Source organism: Coregonus clupeaformis, chromosome 36 (genome assembly GCF_020615455.1).
Source record: "Coregonus clupeaformis isolate EN_2021a chromosome 36, ASM2061545v1, whole genome shotgun sequence".
Lineage (NCBI taxonomy): Eukaryota > Metazoa > Chordata > Actinopteri > Salmoniformes > Salmonidae > Coregonus > Coregonus clupeaformis.
This window is the reverse complement of record NC_059227.1, coordinates 29004889-29022471: the sequence shown is the minus strand read 5'-3', so window position 1 is coordinate 29022471 and position 17583 is coordinate 29004889. Positions and strand designations below refer to the sequence as shown.

Sequence of the window (17583 nt, the reverse complement as noted above, 5' to 3'; positions counted from 1 at the left end):
TGTTCCATACCTCTCCCGGCCTGATTTTGATATAGAAGTTGCTGCGTTTATAGGAGATCTTGAGGATTTTGGGCCAGGCAAAGCGGTTTATCCGGAGTCGGTCTTTGTAGATCAGCAGGCCATTGGCACACACTCCCAACATGATGTCCACTCCCTCAGAGTCCTGCAGACACGAAGACAACAGCCAAAGCAACAGTTCAGCAAAGTACAATGAACAGAAAACACAGTCACGTATGCAGCAGTACAGACAACATGGATAGAGAACAGACAACATTATCAGATTTCAGTTCAGAAGATTTTTAATATCGCCAAAGCTCACAATGGAATTAGATTACATATTACATACAATTGAATAAGGACGGATATTCAATCATCCCACCATAACTCAATGCTAAAGTTGTTATCGAACTTGCATGACGCCATAAAGGGCCTTTTAAGTCCAGGACGTATGGATAGTTCGATACTGAGGGACTATTGATTTGTGTTTCAACTGTAAAACGAGGAGGAAAATCCATCGCCACTGATGGGAATGGTGACTATTAGACACCAATGCATGGCTTTTAACCACCGCACCCCTCTCACTCCCCATGGCCTTGACATGCTTTTCCACACAACCTTTTTCCCTCCCTGCCTGTCTGCCTACCTACCGAAAGAGAGAGAGGACATGAGGGCCTGAAATGCACCTTTCTCACTGATTACTGATGGTTGGGATATGAACTAAGAGCTCTCCCCCATTCTCTTATCTCCCCCCTCTCTCTCTCTCTCTCTCTCTCTCTCTCTCTCTCTCTCTCTCTCTCTCTCTCTCTCTCTCTCTCTCTCTCTCTCTCTCTCTCTCTCTCTCTCTCTCTCTCTCTCTCTCTCTCTCTCTCTCTCTCTCTCTCTCTCTCTCTCTCTCTCTCTCTCTCTCTCTCTCTCTCTCTCTCTCTCTCTCTCTCTCTCTCTCTCTCTCTCTCTCTCTCTCTCTCTCTCTCTCTCTCTCTCTCTCTCTCTCTCTCTCTCTCTCTCTCTCTCTCTCTCTCTCTCTCTCTCTCTCTCTCTCTCTCTCTCTCTCTCTCTCTCTCTCTCTCTCTCTCTCTCTCTCTCTCTCTCTCTCTCTCTCTCTCTCTCTCTCTCTCTCTCTCTCTCTCTCTCTCTCTCTCTCTCTCTCTCTCTCTCTCTCTCTCTCTCTCTCTCTCTCTCTCTCTCTCTCTCTCTCTCTCTCTCTCTCTCTCTCTCTCTCTCTCTCTCTCTCTCTCTCTCTCTCTCTCTCTCTCTCTCTCTCTCTCTCTCTCTCTCTCTCTCTCTCTCTCTCTCTCTCTCTCTCTCTCTCTCTCTGACCAGCAGAACATTTCTGGGAGTATTTTCAACCCATGTCCAGTCCACCGGGAGAGAGAAGGTTTCATTCCACAGGGCTGTTCCCATGCCGATGGCCCAGTGAAAAGAGCTCCGGCTCCACCAAATGTGTTTGTACAGCTGATGCGGTGATCGGCCCGCTCTCTGCTTTAGCTTTGTGTTTTCCGCCTGCCTCTTTCTTCCACTCACTGCGCACCACATCAAAGGAGCCTCCATGAGTCTTGTGTGCTCTCAAAGGCGTTTCAACAGACTTTCCATACACAAATAATGGAGCGTAGTAGAACAGTTCCTCGACTAATGACTAAGTTTGGATACTGACCAGTAGGCTATGCCTCCTTGTTAAGAGCTTACAGTTCAATCATATTTTTTACGGTTATGAGGTTGACATTTTCTCATCGCAGGGCATTTTATAAACATCACAAATGTATTTCCTAGTATTTCCCCAAAAATGTATACAGGAATGATTTCTTTAAAATTTCTGCTTGGACATTTCAAAACCCGGTGCCGTGTGTCAGTCACCTTGGCATGGTGGAGATCGACGCCATACATCGACAACTTCTTGGCGTTTTCTAAGAACTGGGTGTCTGCTTGAGCAGGAGTCATCCCCCTAGAATGGTAGACAAAACATAGAACAATCCCATATAAACAAACACAGCGGTGAAAAGTTAAAGTCAATAATAAATAAATAGATAAATGGCAGGTGCTGAAAACAGGGAATTCAAAATATGATAATCACAGGGTTTAGTAAGGCCAGGGGTCATTTCCAATCTAATTTCTATACAGGTGTCTTTCCCCAGTCCCCACAGCCGGGTGGGTTTAAAGAGGCCCCTTCAGCTATGACTTCAATGTCAGTGTCACTTCCTCTTGCTTGCATTAAAGGGATAGTTATCGCTGAACTATCCCTTTAACACCACAAAGCCCTGACCTGTGAGTTTTGTGGAGCTCGACAACCTTCTCCTCCATCTCTTTGGTCTGTGAGGGGGCAAACTGTAAGTCGCTGATGTAGTCGAGGCGTTGCTCATCGGGGTCGTGGTCTCCCAGCTCGGCCTGCAGGGAGTAGGAACCCAGCAGAGAGTGGGTGACGAAGGAGCAGGGCAGACGCCCCGAAGCTATGTCCTGCCGGAGCTGAAGGCACAGGAGATATCTACAGGGAGAAAGAAAGAAAGATAGAAAGAAAGATAGAAAAGTTAGAAAAGATAGAAAAGATAGAAAAAAAGAGAGAGAGAGAAATAAAGAAAGAAAAGAGAGAGATGGGAGAAAGGGGTGGGGGAGGGAGAGAAAGACAGATTTACAGTCTATAACCACATTTACATTTAAGTCATTTAGCAGACAATCTTATCCAGAGCGACTTACAGTTAGTGAGTGCATACATTTTCGTACTGGTCCCCCGTGGGAATCGAACCCACAACCCTGGTGTTGCAAGTGCCATGCTCTACCAACTGAACTACACGGGACCAGACGAGGCATGACATTTCATTGAGGCATGAAATAGATTTTGTACATTTGGTCTGTACGTTTCTCTTGACACTAACCCACTACTTCAGATCTGACATAACATGCACGGGAACACTGTGGGTTGTGAGTGTGGTGTGTGTGGGGGCGTTTTCCTGTGCCTTACAGTACGGCAGCAGCCTGCACTCACAACAGCAGAAATAACGTGTGTGTGGTAACGGCACACGGAGAGAAAAGGTAGGTGTGTGTGCAGATGGTTGCCCTCGACTGCCTGTGACCTTGGATCTGGGGCTGTGCTGAAACTAAACTCTGGAGGCTGAAGACAGCTCCACTGCATTCGATACTGCTGCAACCTTTTGACGGGCGCAGATCAAAGAGGGCATTTCTACGCTAGATTAGGGAGTGCACGGGAGTGATCCAGGTGAGGGCTCAGAGCAGAGTGTGATGAGACACTGGGGGAACAGATGTGGTGTGTGGCTGTTTGACCTCTGTTTCCTGATGAAAGAGACAGTACAGTACCTGGTAATATCCTCGGTCAGCTGGGATGGATCAGGAGGGTAGAACTTGACATTGAACGCTAACTGCCAGGAGGCATCTGTGGAGAGAGAACAGAGAGAACAGGACTCGTCTGATTAAAAGACTAAAGGAAATACATTATTTATTATCATAACACAAGAGAACATATTATAAATTTCTCTGAGGCGCCAGGCCACATGTGTTCAAGCCTAGATGAAGTGTCTCCGGCTAAGCATTTGGGTGAGCGTTTGTATGTAGAGGAAGGCAATTTTGCGTTTAGTGTCAAATAACCAACACAGAAAAACAAGCGATGGCGGAAGCCTCCTGAGCCAGATGTGCTAAGAAGAACACATCACTGCTCCAACAGCTGTGCTCATCGACTGTCCGTAAGGAGAGTGTGGGTGTGGTGGGAGAGAGGGGCAAAGAGATGGAAAGAGGAAGAGAACACACTGGGAAGGAAGGAGCAGCTGTAAGCAATTACACAACAGCTAAGACCCACGAGGAGAGGCTTTGAAGTGGAAGTTTGATCAAGCCTGGAAAGACATGGGCCAGCCTGGGGAGAGTCATTTTGATTTGGTCCTGCACAAAGACTAATCTAAAATGGCAGAGTAGAAACAAGGCCTTTAAAAATTGCACTCCATCTCTGTTTTGAGTATTCATCATTGGACACGCCGAGGAGATTTTCTCAGTAAAATAGACTACATTTGGATTCAACCAGCTAGCAGAGAACATTTCAGAACCACACGTTCAACAAATCCCACAAAGGGTTTTTAATCAACTTCAAATCTTCAACACTAAATCATGATATGGATTCACTTTTACATTAGCAACCTACTTTTTAGAGAGAATGATAGAGTTGGGGTCAGATGGGGCCCAGATGGGCTTAAGAGCCCTTTGCAGGGCTCCATGTTATACTTCCTGTTGTCAGCGATAAGAGAGCCGCCATGTGAGATGAGACAGGATTAGCAGTGCTAATACACACTACCTCCTCATCTCTGTGTGTGTGTCCAGTCACAGACCACTGGCTTGATGTGGCGATGCCTAGAGCCACGTCAGCAATAGGCTAGGGCTGGCTGTCACCTAGCAACCGCTAGCTGAGAGGGGGGGTAGCACTAGCCTGATTTCACTCGGTGAGAGAAGAGATGGATGATGACAGTCTCTCTCCCTCCCTCTCATCTGGGTGGGAGACATGTTATGCAACAGCTCAATTTACAACAAATTTCCACCGTGTCCTGACATGTCTTAATGGTCTTCCCACTCTCTTTCCCTGAAATGTATGGTCCGAAACGTATTAGGAATTCTGGCTTTTTCATCCAGAAAAGGGATAATGAAATAATAAGATGTGGTGTTCTGTGTCTGCTCATCAGTGGAGAGAAATAGTAATGTCCTTTTTGTGTAGCTGCAGGCGAGTGAGTGTCTCTGGTCTGGTCTGGACAGTATGCTGGAACAGTAATCATACAGGGATTCGCTTTCATTCTTCCCAGAACCCCAGTCCTTGTGAGAAGGAACAGAAGGGAAGAAGAGCCAGGGAAGGAAGGAATTACATTGACTGTGCGGAGAAAATTACATTAAATTTGGGGAGGAATTCACTTCCTCTCTTTTCAAGTCCGCACAACATCATAGAAAATCATACAAAACATGCTCTCTTAAAAAACATCCACAAAACACGAGAAGGAAAACCATGCCAAATTCACACATGCTTAGCGCGGGCATGGGATACAGGATGTGTCATTAAAGAGGAATTCAAAAAATTACCCCACACACTAAAGTGGCACTGTTCCTCTCCTGTTACAACAGTGGTCATATTGTAGCTGTTGTCCTTTGGCCAGACCGAGCAGAGAGGTCAGTGACCATTTGAGGAAGCTAGGGGCAGTTTAAAGACTGATACACTGGAATGTGAGGCAGCTGTCTCAGAGTCAGACACAGCAAGTCACATGTTTGGTTGATCACACTTCACAATGAATGAGAGGACGGTTAAGTCACTGGTGCTACTGGGATGGGGGAGCTAAACACATGACTGTCTCAATCATAGGGCCTAATACCACTTGATCTGTCCAAGAACATTGTACTTTCTTGGTGTGTGTGTGTGTGTGTGTGTGTGGGGGGGTAGAGAAACTGTGCAGAACAGTAGCTTCAATGGTCCCATTAGGTGTAGTATTTCAGGTGTGAAAGAGGACAAAAATCGAGAGCAAAAAACTGGTGTCATCTAGCACAGAAGCAGCTTGGGAAATCAGGGTCATTTTCTAAGTGAGCATTCATGGGCAGACGCATACAAAGTAAGCGTTTTTACAAAAGATGACCTTCAAAAACTCAGCTGTGGTGGTGTGACAGGGGCACAAGGGATTTCAGTCTCCCCCTCATCTCTGGCCTGTTTTTCAATTTTCAATTATCCTTGAAACGTTCCAGTCTGAGTCACAGGCTGCAGATAAATGGGTCTGAGCTGAGGCCTCAATTCATGTGATAGGCTAGCCTCCATTCCCCAGTCACACACCATAGAGTACTATTACAGGGCACACAGGCATAGGGAGGGGAGTGCCATATCATAGAATCATATCCACCGGCAGCAATACACCACTGGTCTGTGAAATCATACACAATAGGTTCAGTAAGTGAAACAAATAAAAACCTTCTCCGTGTCTCTCTCTCATATCACATCCACCCACACGCGTGTGACATCAGGTCCATCCGTAGTCAAGCTACACCGCATTTCTTTGGAAAAATAATGACTGTCAGGGCAATTTCCTCCCCGCTGCTGCGCTCCATGTCTTTTTATCTGTCCCAGAGGATGAGGCCAGGGAGCTCAAACCCCAACCAGACAGAGCACAGCACAGGCCATCATCTTAATAAATATGGATTTACCGCATATGTTAAAGGCCAGGTAGCAGATAATGGACGTTATCTGATATTCATCAGAAAGTATTCAGACCCCTTGACTTTTTCCACATTTTGTTACATTACAGCCTTATTCTAAAATGGATTACATTGTTTCCCCCCCCTCAATCTACACACAATACACCATAATGACAAAGCAAAAGCAGGTTTTTAGAAATCTTTACTAATTTATAAAAAATAACTGAAATATCATATTTACATAAGTATCCAGACCCTTTACTCAGTACTTTGTTGAAGCACCTTTGGCAGCGATTACAGCATCGAGTCTTCTTGGGTATGATGCTACAAGCTTGTCACACCTGTATTTGGGGAGTTTCTCCCATTCTTCTCTGCAGATCCTCTCAAGCTCTGTCAGGTTAGATGGGGAGCGTTGCTGCACAGCTATTTTCAGGTCTCTCCAGAGATGTTCGATCGGGTTCAAGTCTGGGCTCTGGCTGGGCCACTCAAGGACATTCAGAGACTTGTCCCGAAGCCACTCCTGTGAAGTCTTGGCTGTGTGCTTAGGGTCATTGTCCTGTTGGAAGGTGAACCTTTGCCCCAGTCTGAGGTCCTGAGCACTCTGGAGCAGGTTTTCATCAAGGATCTCTCTGTACTTTGCTCCATTCATCTTTGCCTTGATCCTGACTAGTCTCCCAGTCCCTGCCGCTGAAAAACATCCCCACAGCATGATGCTGCCACCACTATGCTTTACGGTAGGGATGGTGCCAGAATTCCTCCAGGCGTGACGCTTGGCATTCAGGCCAAAAAGTTCAAGCTTGGTTTCATCAGACCAGAGAATCTTTAGGTGACTTTTGGCAAACTCCAAGCGGGCTGTCATGTGCCTTTTACTGAGGAGTGGCTTCCGTCTGGCCACTTTATCATAAAGGCCTGATTGGTAGAGTGCTGCAGAGATAGTTGTCCTTCTGGAAGGTTCTCCCATCTCCACAGAGGAACTCTATAGCTCTGTCAGAGTGACCATCGGGTTCTTGGTCACCTCCCTGACCAAGGCCCTTCTCCCCCGATAGCTCTAGGAAGAGTCTTGGTGGTTCCAAACTGCTTCCATTAAAGAATGGAGGCCACTGTGTTCTTGGGGACCTTCAATCCTGCAGACATTTTTTGGTACCCTTCCCCAGCTCTGTGCCTCGACACAATCCTGTCTCTGACCGCTACGGATAATTCCTTCGAACTCATGGCTTGGTTTTTGCTCTGACATGCACTGTCAACTGTGGGACCTTATATAAATAGGTGTGAGCCTTTCCAAATCATGTCCAATCAATTTAATTTACCACAGGTGGACTCCAATCAAGTTGTAGAAACATCTCAAGGATGATCAATGGAAACAGGATGCATCTGAGCTCAATTTCGAGTCTCATAGCAAAGGGTCTGAAAACTTTTGTAAATAAGGTTTCTGTTTTTTATTTTTAATAAATGTGAAAAAATGTTTTCAAACTTTGTCATTATGGGGTATTGTGTGTAGATTCCTGAGAATTTGTATTTATTTAATCCATTTAAGAATAAGGCTGTAACGTAACAAAATGTGGAAAAAGTCAAGGGGTCTGAATAGTTTCCGAGGGCTCCAACTCAAAATTATTACTTAGTTTACAATTATACAATTTATGCTCCCCACATATAAAAACCACGACGACTGCCGGAAAGCAGTGAAAGCAAGATCGTAATTTCTATGACTCACAGTGGAGGAACATATTGCCTGTAGCCTACTGTACATGGTAAGCTGGTGCGCACTAAGTAGCACTTCACTTTTTAGTATAGAAAATGTGAGGATTTTTCTGAAATATTGACAACATAGACAACTACAGTCTTTATACAATAAAAAATCTAATTTTATAAATTACATGTGGAAAAACGTATTTGAGTGTGTGTAGGGTGGCAGGTACCAACGCGGTTAAGAGCGTTGGGTCAGTAACCGAAAGATCGCTGGTTCAAATCCCTGAGGTGAGTAGTTGAAAAAAAAAAAATATGTCGATGTGCCCTTGAGCAAGGCACTTAACCTAATTGCTCCTGTAAATCGCTCTGGATAAGAGCGCTTGCTAAATGCCCAATTACGCAAGTGAACAAGCGTGAACACGCTGGAATTAGAATGCGCGGTAGTAAATGAGAGAAAACAGACAGCCCGCGAGTGTCAACGCCATCAAGCACTTCAAAGTAAAAAGCAAGTCTATTTTTCTTGCGTTTACGCGAAGCAATGCTGATAAAGTGAGCTGATAAATTGCCAGTTTGTGCATGTTACATCTGGAATTGTGACAAGTATAGTAAACAATTGTATATTTAGTGTTTATAAGTTTAGCTGCCAGTGCCAATAATACATATTTGAAAACAATAACTTTATGCCTTCCTTTGTTGATTTCAAGAACAGGCATATAGCCTAGGCAGGCTATGGCTGGGAAACTCGATGAACTCCGTTCAAGAGAGAATATTGTTATGTGGAAAGAACGAGACTAGCTCAATTCTTTATAAACTGCTAGGGTGTATTAGCTACAACTCTCCTCACATAACATAACATAACTCTCCAACATAACAGGAGGCAGGTACTGTGGCTCCCATAGGACATTAACTAGCTCATACCAGTGACAAACCTAGCTATGTTATCGACATGTGGCAGTCCACAAAATCTAGCTCACTTATTTTGCCAGCTAGAAAGAAATAGCCACAAATTCATTCAGAAATGGAGGAAGAGGATAGCTAGCTATAGCAAGCTAACGTTAGCTGCTGCCACTTCAACAAGAAGCAACTGTGACCACATTGATCCTAAGATCCCAAAGTAAACTTTAAATAAACTAAAAATCCACAATCCACCCCTCCAAAAGAAAGCAACGCCACCCGATCGGATCCATGACCAAAGCCAGAGCCACAGAACAACCAAATTGCAGCCCCCACAAACAGCTTGAAAAACACACTTTCCCACAGGCTTGTACCATCTATGACAACATCAGCAGTTAGCTACCAACAGCTGGCAGACATGTTAACATTTTGTTCGTTTTATCAGTGTTATTTGGATGGAAGACATGAGCTAAAGGTATAGCTAGCTAACATTAGCATAGAGCAGGGATGGGCAATTGGCGGTCCGCGGGACGCAGGCCCTCGGATCAATTCAGTCGGGGTACTGTTGTGAGTTACAATAGTAGAATACACAAGGTGCAATTTCAAAGTTTGGTTGTGCATCAGCAGTTTCTCTTGTTATGTCAGTCACTGATAGTCCAGCAAAAACAATGTGGGATTGTTACATTCGTTTTGCGGCCAGTAATCTAAACTTGTTATCATGGTGAAATTACTGGCTGGGGGGCCCCCATTGATTTTCTTAGTCAGTCACACTCAGATATCATATTAAAAACGGGAAACATTCCTCTCCACCCCATGGCAAAATGAGTAGAATTGCATGAAATTACTTACAAAATTGCTAAAACTAAAATGTTTTGCTTGCAGTGTGTGCGAGCCCCTGCGGCCCCTTATGATTATTTAATTGTGGCACCACCCCCATCAAAGTTGCCCATCCCTGGCATAGCTAGCGCTTTCATTTACCCAGTTCACTTCTATGCCAGTGATAATGCTCATGGCTGTTTGAGATGCTTTAGAAGCCACATTAATGGTAGGGACAGCATCCACTTTGAGAAGCAACTTCTTGTTGAAGTCATCCTTCCATTGTTGATAGCCCTGGAAGTCAACAATGGGATGAAATGTGCCCCCACAGACTGACGAGTAGACGCCCAATTAGCCCACCTAATTTTAAAACGTATCCTACTTTGTATATGTTTTCAATTCACCATGTGACACTGACCACAGGGCATTGTGGGATTATTTTTACCAAGTTAGAGATGAGTTGGAGAAAACCTCAAACCCAACATTTAGAACAACATTATAACAATTGATTTAAGTTTGTAATTTGGGAATGTTTTCTTGGGGTGCTCTAGGTTACTATTATATACGTTTCTGGCATTGAGAAATAGGTGCTACACTGCCTTTAAAGAAAATGGAGTGTGCCAATATCTACCATTTCACTGGATCCCACAGGCAGGCAGTGACCATAAACCCCTAGTGATCTCAGTTACAGACCTGGTAGTGAACTCTGCCTGCCCACAGACCTGAATCAGTCAAGTCAGTATAACAGTGGTCTCACTTATCAGCAAGTGCTCCAGATCCTTTGTCTTTATCTCACAGAGAGCAAACTGTGGCTGACAGTCAGGTATAGGGCATCTGTTCCTCACTCATTGACCCAAGGTGTTAAAGCAGTTCAAACAAGACAGAGATAAGGCTAGAAAATAGACATAGCTTTGGCTGCTGGACAGCCAGGTAGAATGGGGATTTCTTTGCTCACGGGTCATCTGCTCTTAAATGTTCGACAATAACACCTGAATCACCATCAGGCAGCACTCTGGGTCTTTTTTGCACCAGGCAGGGGTCCAACACATGAAGCAGCCTTCTGACTGCTGCATCTTTCAGAGGGAGGATCCCATTCCCTTTCTCGCCCCTGAAGGAGGGCCCAGCCCAGCCCAGAGACCCTGATCATGATGTAAACGGATACATCAAGCTAAAGAGAGAGAAAGAGGCCAGTTTTGGGCCGCTGTAGACTTTAACAGCAGGGTAACGCATCCCAGGCCCTGGACAGGAAAGTACCTCCGCTCGGAGCTGCCGTTCCCATGGCTAGAGTGAATTCCCTCCGGGGCATACTGTGTGTGTGTGTGTGTGTGTGTGTAAACGCCTGGTCGGTGTTACTGCCAGTGCTAAGTGCTCTGGACGTATCAGACTGGCGATGGGGGGGCGAGCATCCCCCTTCTCTCTGCCCTGGCCGAGAGGTTCAGCAGAGAGCAGCCTCCCTCCACTCAACACACGTCATCCCAAACGCATCCCCCCAGCCCCATCCAGAATTACTGCAATCCAGTGGCCAGATGTGAAAAGAGCATGTCACCCCAGCAGAAGAAAAATAACGTGTATCTGCTCAAGATCCAGTAAATGTCAACAGTAACATTAGTTCTATTGGAATAGAGAGTTGGGGGATAGAATGATAGGGATGCTTAGCTAGGGGAAATTATAGGGTATAGTGTGGAAGCCTTTCATTAGGTTGGTATGTACAGTAAAGCCAATTAGTGTGAACTCCGGTGGCCCTGTTACTTAATGAGACACTTCATACAGAATGTTTCAAAAGGTTAAAAAGCCACAACTTACTGCGGATCTGACGTTTGATCTCCTTTGTAGGGTCAAGCCAGCACTATAGAAGAGAAACAAAGGAGATATTAGCTTTGGTTTGAACAAGTATACAGAAATTCTAACACACAGTATCTTCCCTGTTGAGTAACCATGGTGATTGACAACTCATGTTAGAAAAATGCAGGCAATATTTTTATTGTAAAAGCGTTCATATTGCAAATAACTACTTGGTAAGACTATACCACCTAAACATAGAACACTAATCTAAATACACTAGGCCTTTTTTATTTCCCTTCTCAAATACTGTAGTATATCAGGTATGTCAAGAAAATCCTAAACATGACACAGAAGGAAGCATTTGGCACAGAGCTGCTGTAAAGAGCTAAACTCTCAATTTGGCACCAATCCAGACTCCAGACCACTAGACAGACACAACAAAACTAGCCATGGTTGTCATTACTGGTCTGATCCCTGAACTGCTGTGCACAACTTTCATATAAACGAACACACATGATGAAAACACATTCCACTAAACTACAGTCTAGCCTCTTCCCTCCTCTCCACCCCCCGCCCCTGTGGCTAGCCTGCAGTTTCCAGTGTCAACGTGGAACTAAGCTCAGCATTCTCTCCCAACAGTCTCCCTCACTGACTGATCTGGAGCCTGCAGACAGACTGTGGAGCGTGTTGACTGTCTGTCATTATGCTCCAGTTACAGTGTGCAGGCGAGAGTTTAACATCCAGGCCCAAAGCCATAAGATGTGAGGAGGATACGGTCTGTGAACAAGGCCTGGTTTCAATTGCTATTTTAAATCATTTTAAATACTTTAGGTGTGCTTGATTGATTGGCTGTTGCAATGGAACCAATAGAAGTCCCAAAAGTGCTAATCAAATAGTATTTGAACCAGTGTTGGGGTCAATTCCATTTCAATTTCAATCAATTCAGGAAGTACACTGAAATTACACTTAGGCCTATCCTCAATGCTTTTCAATTAGGAACATTCTGAATTTGAATTTTGTTTACTTTCTGAATTGAAATGGAATTGACCCCAACACTCATTTGAACCCAGGTCTTCTGTGAAACAGGCCTGCTTGGCAGTGGGCGAGAGCAGAGGAACTTTGGACTGAAGTTTGTGAGCGGAGCCTCGTTTGTCTCCAACCAGTGATATTACAGAGCTCCCCAATAAACTGTGTCCACAGAGATATGGAAAAGAACTAATGTTATTCCCTGGAAGCATATCTGGGTTCTCTGGAGGTTTACTGCACACTTCAGTCATCCTGTGAGGATGGGCTGGACTTAGTACACAGTGAAGTACTTTATCATCCATCTGAGTTTCAAGAATCACTGTTGGTTCATTCAGGCCTTTGTTAAAACAATCAATTATATGGTCTATTAGGCCCGCTGAAAGGTTTGGAATGTCTATTGATCATGAGGGATATTATGCGGTTGCAGTTACAAGTCAAGCCATTAGTCATTGTAGTAGAATAAAAGTCTAGCTAATTATTTAATTGAGGAACAATTAAAAGTTTTAGGACATAAATGCAAAAACATCTGTGCCATTAGGCGAGAATGTTGTTTTATGAAGTAGTTAGGTCTAAAGTAGTACTGGTACTTCAGAAACAAAGCATACTTGAAAAAAATAAATGGATTGGAAGGCTTTTGTCATGTGTTCCCTGTTCTGGAAAAGCCTATCTTACTGTACATGTAAAAAAAAAAAAAAAAAAGACTTTACCGTCTGGTCAGCGTTGTCTTTGTAACTCAACCCAAAGTAGTCCTTCTCCAGTAGGTTCAGGGCTTCACACACTTTGAAAAACAGGTACTGGCCTTTCGCCCGTTTCTGCAGAGTGACGGAAGAAAAAAAGAGAAGAGAATGAAAATCATGACACTAATCATAAATTATAAAGAACAGTTGACATTTATATATAACGACATACAACAGCAGCGAGGCAGATTATTTAGAGAACTGGGCTCGGGATAAATATTTCTAACATCATTCCTCATGAATTTAATTTAACGGAAAACGCTCTTACAAAACTTAAATGACAACCTTAAATTACACAATTCATCTTTCACAGTTCGTTACGACAGGGTTCATTTATGTGGCTCATGAACACAACAGCTGTATGGTTGTGTGCGGAAAGTGTCAGATAAACTCGAGAGAATGCACTCCCCCGGGGTATCTCTTGGGTGTGAGCTGACATTTGCCCTGCAGACAGACAGACAGACATGCAGCAGTTTGGGACTGCTTGGCAGCTCTCTTCAGCTGGCCCTGTATTCACCTGCAAAGCAGAACTAGACACAGTATGGGCATTACAGGAAAATCCCCACAGAAGCCCATGGATTGCGTGATCACTGCATATTGGTCCTTTGACACTCATGGAATGAAGGAGCAATTTGGGATGAATAGCATTGTGGACAAAAGGGACAAACTCTACCACAGACTACCTCCTCCGGGTAACACATTGCCTCGGCCGGAGGGACAATAACCATAAAAAGTCCACAAAGGACAATGACACTGCATTCTAGACAGAGGGGGATGAAGGGAAAAAGAAAGAGGGCTGTGCATTTGTGTTTCTCCTCCTTGGGAGAGTTGAGACATTTAAGGTATGCTGGTATCCAGAGAAAGACACTGTTGAGGCTTTTTTAATGCCTCTTTTCTCCTCTCTCTGGCAACAGACACTGTTACATGAGATAGTCTGCAGAGAGAGAGAGAGCGAGAGAGAGCGAGGGACAGAGAGAGAGAGAGAGAGAGAGAGAGGGACAGAGAGAGAGAGAGAGAGGGAGAGAGAGGGACAGAGAGAGAGAGAGAGAGACAGAGAGAGAGAGAGAGAGAGAGGGAGAGCGAGAGAGGGACAGAGAGAGAGAGAGGGACAGAGAGAGAGAGGGACAGAGAGAGAGAGAGAGAGAGTGAGAGAGGAGAAAAGAGAGGGCTAGAGAGAAAAAAGAGACCATCAGCAAGCAGCAACATCTTATCAGCTGGGAGGCAGCAACATCCTGGTAGCCAGAGGAATGCAGCCCTGAGAGACATGATTTGGCACCAGGTGGATTCTGAGTTGTGTGTGTCTAAGGTGTTGCCTTTGTTTGGTTTCAAATAAACCTCTTTACACATGACCTTGCATCTTCCGCCATGGCACGCCCCTCTGCGCTACATATTGACCAATCAGAACGGGAACCGTCATTGTAAATAAGAATTTGTTCTTAATTGACTTGCCTAGTTAAATATAGGTTAAATAAAATAAACAGAAGGCTGATGGGGAGGACAAATGTTCAGGGCCAGCTCTTTCTACTACTAAAGCACTTTAGTGCTGACTGGTCAACAGAATAAGTATTGTGGCCACACAGCAAAATTGATTTTACACACGTTTACTATTGATAATGCGGAAGACATGCCTTGGAGTGCATTAGGCAGCACTGTAAAAAACAAACAACATAAAAAACAATGTCAGTTCGCTCATTAGGCAGGAGATTTCAGATGCTTCAAATTGAATCTTGGGTTACAGTGCAAATGCAATGGAATAGGTCTGTGCCCTAGCTGATAATTGTGTCTGACCGAGAGAGACTGCAGCACAAGCAGAATAGTCTTGATATGAATTACTGTCTCCTGCTCCGTGTCATGTAATTCCCAATAAAATGTTTGATGGCTACATCTCATTGGAACGAGAAAAGCAACCTAATCTCATTGGTGGCTGTAAAAGTACAGAGTCACAGACGTCAGGTATTATACATTCCATTCATATAGGCTAACACAGTCTCTTACAGCCTTTTCAAAAACATCACAACGTTATTTACGCTATGTTCAACTGGAGGTGAGGTAAACACATATGACCCAAAGCCCCACGGTGTTGTTGAGGTAGATGCTCCTTCCTGAGGGCTGTCGTTACCGGGTCAACGCTCCATGGAAACAAACTTTGGCAAGGGAGGCAGATCATCCACTATGGGTCTCTATGGACTGAAGCCATCCGTTACAGAGGTGGAGCTAGGCCTATGCTACGCTAGCGAGCTACTAGCTAGCCTCATTAGGATTCTTCCATTGGCCAGCGCTCTACAGTGCAGGTCGATTAGCTCAGTCATTAACATGCTAACAGAAGGCACTTCAGGACCAAGGGCTTTGCCCTGTCAGCTTTAGCCTTGGAAGCAGCGAAGAGTAGAGGCCACAGCAATAGTATTGCCTCATTTGCAATCACATGCCAAGCGAGTTTGCGTACGTTTTACGACAGTGTTTCTGTGTACATTCCCTATGCATGCGCGCCAAGCTTTGACTTGACAAGTTTTGATGATTAACCTGTATTTTTTATCTTTATGGTGTAGACAGAGCACCAGAAATCTTCTTTGGGAACATAAAGTCATGCTTTGGCACATTACAGTAAATGAGTGGTTGAATTATGAATGCTAGCGAGTTGCCCTGAAAACACACAAAGTGTGTTCAATAATGCAGCGGTGCAGGCGATGATGCATACCGTGCAATGTTCAATTGTCATACTGAACCAAGCTGAACCAGCCCACAGAGTAAAATGGTGGCACAGCCAACAATACACCCAGTGAGGAGGACTAGCAGGCCAAGTGGAGATGGGTTAGAGCTGGGTGCAGGGCTGCAGCCTAATTGAAATTGGCGGGTTGGAATAAGCAAAAGGCCTGGGCTGTCTGCTAATGATTTAACAGAGCACATGGTTAAACGGTATAAAGGCAATGCTACCAAATACTAATTGAGTGTATGTAAACTTCTGACCCACTGGGAATGTGATGGAATAAATAAAAGCATTTCACATTCTTAAAATAAAGTGGTGATCCTAACTGACCTAAGACAGGGAATTTTTACTAGGATTAAATGTCAGGAATTGTGAAAAACTGAGTTTAAATGTATTTGGCTAAGGTGTACGTAAACCTCCGATTTCAACTGTACGTATCGTGAGATCCCTGGCAATTCCCAGCCCTATGATTCCTATAAGGACACTCAAAGGGTATACCTCAAAAGGCTTTTTTTAGATTTGCATCATAAAAAAACAAACAGTCCCAAAGTAGGCCTACACATTGTCCTACTACCAAACTAATGACAGATTTGGCCAAACATCTAGGCCTCATTAAACACTGGGAATCTACACGGAAACCCAAACTGCTTCTACTCATTTGGCTTTATGGGAGCATTCCTGATGGTCTGGATATTGTTTTACAATCAGAGAAGGGACGGTTCCGTCTCTGGGGCATTAGAGACAGGGTGGGAGAGAGGGACAGGGTGGGGAAAGAGACAGAGGGGAGTGTGACTCAAGAATCCTAATATCCAGACGTAGTTTTATAATTTCCCATAGGCTTTTAGAGAATCAGCTTGAAACACTCCACCTCTTCTTCTCCAACATGATGAGAATCAAATTCACACGCAGAAAAATCTAGAAAATGGTGGGGAGAGAATGTGACAGACAATAACCCAAACACCCTTAAAAACCTTTTGGTTCCTATCTGCCAATACAATGTGTCTGCATTCACTGCAGAGAGAGAGGTGTGTGTGTGTGGTGTGATGGTGAGGCTGGTCTCTCTGGATCCCCAGAGCTCTCGGCTGTTCCAGTGGATTAGACTCAAACGTGTCCATGGGGACTGGAGCCCTAATGCTCGCTGAGCTGGATGGCTAAATAATGCAGCAGGACTCTGTAGCCAAGCAGAGTGCAGTGGAGGCAACATTGTACTGCACAGAGCCACGCCATTGGCTGAAGAGGAGAGGACCATGTTGCTGCACTGTCTGACTGTGCCCCTCATCTCTAATGAGCCCCAGACGCCATTACTGTTTGTTGACACACCAACATATTACGGTTTCATCACTCTTATATTGCAAGGCACTCACAAAGCATGGGAAAATACTGTATGCGTGAGGACAAGGATGTACTGTACCTTGAGTTGCAAGGCTTTGTCAGAGTGCATGAGAATCATGCTTTATGTAGTGTGTTTCTATGACAGCTAATGCAATAGACGCTAGCTCTCTTGCTGGTACTACAGAGTGAGTGGAGATGGATTTATAGGCTAGTCCTCTTTAGATATGCATCAATATTATTTTCCAGTACACTGACATTACAGAAAGGGTTGATTGATGGAAGATCAATAAAGTAGGAGACAGGAGTATGAAGGATTGGATAATCAGAGCGTCGTAGTCATTAACCTGTGGCCCAGTGCCCAATGGCGCCTCATGCCCATAACAACACACACACGATGATCCCTCTCTGGATCACAGGCCCATCCCATCAGTGGATCCACTCTACAGTCAGCAGCCC

General features: G+C 44.5%; 1 protein-coding gene across 12 annotated transcripts in view; it reads right to left on the bottom strand.

Annotated features, from left to right (window-relative positions):
* LOC121552329 (protein 4.1) overlaps positions 1 to 17583 on the bottom strand; it is an 85627-nt gene that overhangs the window by 22838 nt on the left and 45206 nt on the right. For all 12 annotated transcript variants that reach the window (XM_041865149.2, XM_041865158.2, XM_041865161.2 and 9 more), the window contains exons 4-9: positions 13062 to 13166; positions 11350 to 11392; positions 3304 to 3379; positions 2258 to 2476; positions 1852 to 1939; positions 11 to 163 (exon numbers count right to left, since the gene is read on the bottom strand). In XM_041865149.2, the coding sequence (XP_041721083.2) occupies positions 11 to 163; positions 1852 to 1939; positions 2258 to 2476; positions 3304 to 3379; positions 11350 to 11392; positions 13062 to 13166 (684 nt within the window). The remainder of the gene's footprint in view (positions 1 to 10; positions 164 to 1851; positions 1940 to 2257; positions 2477 to 3303; positions 3380 to 11349; positions 11393 to 13061; positions 13167 to 17583) is intronic.